This window comes from Egretta garzetta, unplaced genomic scaffold, assembly GCF_000687185.1.
Source record: "Egretta garzetta isolate BGI_Z169 unplaced genomic scaffold, ASM68718v1 scaffold277, whole genome shotgun sequence".
NCBI classification, from domain to species: domain Eukaryota; kingdom Metazoa; phylum Chordata; class Aves; order Pelecaniformes; family Ardeidae; genus Egretta; species Egretta garzetta.
Genome location: NW_009260271.1, coordinates 475,185 through 480,311, shown reverse-complemented (window position 1 = coordinate 480,311; position 5,127 = coordinate 475,185). Strand labels below are relative to the sequence as shown.

The 5,127-nt window shown below is 57.1% G+C and overlaps 1 protein-coding gene across 1 annotated transcript; it reads right to left on the bottom strand.

Annotated features, from left to right (window-relative positions):
* Positions 1 to 533: 533 nt before the first annotated feature.
* Positions 534 to 5,086, bottom strand: GRHPR (glyoxylate and hydroxypyruvate reductase). The gene is made up of 5 exons (XM_035897861.1): positions 4,865 to 5,086; positions 4,053 to 4,157; positions 3,223 to 3,358; positions 2,345 to 2,475; positions 534 to 892 (listed from the first exon to the last, which is right to left on the bottom strand). The coding sequence occupies exons 1-5, from the start codon at positions 4,920 to 4,922 to the stop codon at positions 771 to 773; spliced, it is 552 nt and encodes a 183-aa protein (XP_035753754.1). The 5' UTR covers positions 4,923 to 5,086; the 3' UTR covers positions 534 to 770.
* Between the last annotated feature and the right edge of the window lie 41 nt (positions 5,087 to 5,127).

The following is a 5,127-nucleotide window of genomic DNA, read 5'->3' as shown; positions in this document are numbered from 1 at the left end:
CCATTGCACGTCCGGGAAAATAACTGGGGAGGGGACTTGGGGCTGGAAGCAGGGGGGGGTGGCAGAACCTCCCAGCATGAATTCCAGTTTGCAATCCACTTCAGAGCCGTGCCCAGAATTAGTTACAGATACAAAAGGCAGTGCTGGAGATGCCAGGGGAGCCACGCAGGCCTTTTTTGCTTTGCTGTAGACACCCGAAGAACAGAAAGATCATGCCCTGCACTAATTCAGCAAGACCCTTTAATGCTTGCTTGGCAGTGGGCTGGCAGCAGCACCATGGCAGCAGGGGGGCCATGCTGATTGAGCAACTACCTCTCTTCCCCTCCTGGGTACGAGCCGGGAGCTCAAGTGCAGAACTGCTGGGCCTCTCGCTGCGACCCCAGGAGCGAGGCTTTGAGGACAGGCGCTGCTGCAGCGGCAGCTCCCTTAGAGTACGACGCAGGCTGGCTAACAAAATACACGATGGCCCTGACACTGCAGCGTTTTCTGAATTGGGGCCAAACGCCATCCCGTGCCTGCGGAGTGCAGCAGCGACATGAACACGGAACCCACACTGTTGTGTGCTCCACCACATGGCTGGGGGCACCCCATTCTCAAATGAAATAAGCACAACACATTCACTGCTTTTCTTTAATGACTACGGTTTGGTTCCCTCACCGCGGGCACCGCTGGCACACTGCTGCAGAAGTGAGGAGGCACAGGACTGGTCTGCAAGGCTTCTCCAGGGGAAGGCAACGCCGAGTCCTGCCGCCCTGCAGGAGCTCTGGCCGTCACAGCAGCAGCTCATGGGGCATGGGCTCCCCTCGCAGCCCGGCCAGCAGGTTGTTGGCCGCCAGCACTGCCATGGTGCTCCTTGTGGCATACGTGGCACTCCCGACGTGTGGCAGAATCACTGCAGGGGACAGGGACAGTTACTTGCTTGCTTCTTACCTTCGCTGACCGCTCACAGCCTCTTTCAGGGGTCTTCCCATGGTGGGAAGCGGAGACACGGAGCATGGGAAAGACATCTGATAAATGGCTCACAGATACTCTTCAGGACCCCCAGGCCAAAGACAGTCAGCCAAGAATGGGTCCTTCTTTCTGCGTTCAGGCTTGGTACTTGCCTTCCTGCACGGACTCAGAGATGGTGGTAGATGTAAAATACTGTCCCTGTGGCAGGCAAACACGCAGTGGAATTTGCGCGCTGTTGCCTGACTGCCACAGAGCTTTAGAAGGTTCTGTTCACCAACAGGCACGAACCAACAACACGTGATGGGGGCAACAGCCTGAAGACTGCTGAGAAACACTGCGATTTACAGACCCCTCGGTGCCCTGGGAAGGCACATGTGGAGGCAGACGGCCCCTGCCGAACAGAGCTGGCGTGCTGTAGCAGAGCCAGGGCAGGGATTTTTATGTCAAAAGGCTCCTTTTATGCAATGCAAAGGAACGAGCTAAAGCTGCTTTAGTGGTAAATTATTACAACATCAGTAGCGGAGGTACTTGCCCGAGGCGTGCACAAAAGCCCACACCGCAGCCTCTGTTTTACAACGGAGAGCATCTATGGCAATGCAGAAGCCTGAACACCCAGCACACTGCGGCCCCGGGGCAGACGGCTGTGGGGCCACCTAGGTCCTTTCTGCCCCCAGTGAGGACCAGCCTGGGTTCCTCCGTTCACAGTGACAGCAATGTCACCACTTTTCCCTCCTCTACTTAGGCCGTGCTCCTCCAGCTGCTGAAACTATTTGGCAGTTTTGAGTTAAATCTGTGAATAGTTGCAGAATCATCAAAGCTTCATTACCATGAAAGTAAATACATAAATATTTATTTGTGTGTTGCTTGGTGGTGTTCCAGAGCTCTAAGATCTCTGAAGTCCTGCAAATATTTCCAGAAAGTCTCTGCTTTTATAATTTCTCACACTGTCTACTATGGGAACCAAAGCAACAAATGAAAAAGAGTTCTTAGCCAAAAGGTAATCAAAGCAACAGCTATGAACTTGTATTTGAGAAATGGACACTCAGTCATGGGTAGTTCCAAACCCAAAAGGGTTTCTCATTCAGGCACCAGCTGGTGTCAGACTCCTCCATGACCTTCACCCCATGCCTCGGCCCTCTGAACGGAGATCCATCAGGAAGGTGTTAACAAATGAGCCGATCTCAACTGCTTTCTGGAGAATCAAAATAACTCCCACACTTGTTTTACATCGTCTTGATGAAGCCTTCCCCTCTAGCAGCTCCCTGCATTGTACGGTGGCTACCTACAGTCTGCTTAAATATACCTGGCCTTCCTCTCCTGCTTACGTGCACTGGCAGGCTAATGGGACAGGGAATCCTCGTCACACCAGCTGGTCGCCCAGCTGGCCACTTACCGCAGTTCTTGAGGGAGAGCAGGGGGTGGTCAGTGGGCAGTGGCTCTGGTGTTGTGACATCCAGGCCTGCCGCTGCAATCTGGCCGTGGGCCAGGGCGTCGTACAGGTCCTCCTGGTTCACCACGGCCCCCCTGGCAAACACAGAGGGAGAGGCCCGCACTGCTGCTGAGGGGTCCCATGGCTTCCTAGGGGCAGGCGGGCCCGGGCCAGGTGGAGGTGGTGGCACCTGCATCCCCAGGGCTGCCTGAGCAGAGGTCAGACCCTCTCTGGGTGCGCCTGAGCCTCCCAGTGCAAAGAGCTGTTCCTGCTCCAGGCTGCCCACCAGCGGGGAGACGGGCCGGGCGCTGGAGCGCAGGACGACCCCAGGGCAGCTGTGGAGGATGATGCAGGCAGCCCGAGGTGTCCCAGGCAGCTGCTGCACAGGTTCTGCCCTGCCACCACGCTCTGCAAGAAGGCAGCAGGAGCGGGAGGCTCTCACCGGACTCGGCCAAGGAGCCGTCACAGCTCCATCCCAAGAGCAAGGCTTCTGGCAGCCGCAGCCCTCTCCTGGGCAATCCCTCAGCCTCACTCTCCCATCACCCAAGAGTCACCCATCTGTACACCCCACGGGGGTGGGACACAGGGCCCTGGGGAGGAGAGAGAGGCTGTAGCCCCCTGAATAACTTATCCTGCCTTTGGCTTGATCCCAAGAGACCTCGGGCTGAAGGGAGCAGGCCACACGCTGGGCAGACGGTCCCGGTGGCTGCAGCCATGAAGGCTCTACACACTGTCGGGACACCCAATGGAAGGACATCTCACAGCCTACCAGATCCCCCTTCAACCACAGCTGTCAGCAGGTAACAGTCACCCCCCCGTGCAGGAGACTGGGTTGCAATTACCTGCTCGTGTTGATGAACACAGAGGTCTTCTTCATTCTGCTGAAGAAGTCCTTGTTGCACATTCCCTGGGTGGCCGGAGTCAAAGCACATGTCACCACGACAAAGTCCGACTCTTCGGCCAGCCTCATCAGTGGGACTGAGTGGAGAAACACAGGTCACAGCTCTGCCTGGGGACCTCACCAACCCTCTTCTCCGTAAGGTTCAACAGTGTTGTGGTTTAACTCTACCCCAGCCAAAACCAGGACAGCCAGCAAGCAAGCGAGGCTCTGGACCTGGCTGACCCTCCTCCACAGAAAGACAGATGCACGGACCAGCAAACACCCAGCAGAAACCATGCACATTTCCAAAGGGACTACTGCAGTGCTTTATTTCACTGTCCCCTCCTCCCAGGGGCAGCTGCCACTTTCCCCTCCCTGTCCATTACATTGCACTCCCTTGTGGGAAGGAAACGAACGGGAAATGGATGGGCACAGGGGAAGATCAAAGGCAAACGCAGCAGGAACAGCCACAGTCCACAATTGGGAGGCTGTTAGAGCCCAGGGGTGCCCAGGCTCTGGCTGGAATCACCCAGCTCAAAGGAGGCAGGCTTCCCTCCCTGCCACCTCCCGCTGCCTGGGAAGTCTTTGGCATTTGCAGTTCCCTCCTTTGCTGCCCCCATGGTCCACGCCAGCTGCACCGAGGAGCAGCCCTGGAACTGCAGCTCGCACCCTGCCTCCTGCTGGCCCACTCCTGTGGGGTGACACCTCCCTGGAGCCATCCCCGCCACTGTACTCCGTGCTGCCCCGCAAGGGACCACCGCCCACCACCCCTGCTCCTGGCCCCCTTCTCACCGAACTCAGCTTCGAACTCTGCGGCGCTCTCTGGTTTCGGGTGACTGCCAGTGTACAAAAACTTCTTGACCCCAAACGGCTTTAGGCGGCGGGCAACGGCCTGTCCTAGGAGCGAGAACGAAGCCTGTCCAGCGGCTGTGCCAGCGCATGCACGAGGCGCGCCGCGCGGGCTGACGCCGGGCCATGGGGGTCTGTCTGGCCCCTCCGGGCTCGATCCTTCGGCAAGCTCGCACTCGGTGCAGCCGACAGCACAGCAGCCGGCAGAGCACGTCGCTCGCTAAAGGGTCGCTGTGGTGGGCTCGCTCCTGCCAGGTTGCTTCCCAGCCTGGAGAGTGATGGGTGTGGGGTGGGGGTGGACGTCTTCTGCTGCTCTGCACGTGAGAGGGAATGAACTTCCCTCCAGAGTGAAACTGTGGAAAGGGAGCCACGGGACGGTAAACATGAAGCTGCCCTAGGGAGCAAACTGGTGAGGGAGGAAAGAAACGGCCATCTGCTGACAAAGTCCACAACGGAACAGGTGGTGCCTGTGTCATCCTGGACTTTGTCAGGGCATTTGTTTAACTGAAAATCGAGAGGACAATGTCCAGTTTGCTGTAGCATTCAGATGTAGTGGATGTGCTTGAATGCTTTAAACTTTTTAAGGTTTAGGCCTGGTGAGTCAGGACTGCCGTTCCGAGAGGCTCCACACAGCTGTCCTTGCTGTTCCTATGATTTTAAAGAGGTGAGCACCGGGAACACCACCTTGGCTGAACCTCCAAAACTACCCTGCCGTCACTGGAAACACACAAATCCTGTGCCTGACCTGCACTTACCTATTCTCCCCAGACCTATGATGCCCACCGTACTATCGGACAGACCATAGCCACACATCCATAGGGGCTTCCATGTTGTCCAGCCACCGCTAGCAGAGAGAGCAAGATAGAAAGAGATGTCAGACAGCAGCAGGGGAGAGTCTGCTCATAGCCCAGTCCAGCATTTGGGCAAGTACGCCAGAGAGAACAGCGCTGCAGGCAGGCAGCCCCTCCGGCACAGACAGATGGGCTTACAACCAGCCGCTCTGAGGGTCCTGCTACAA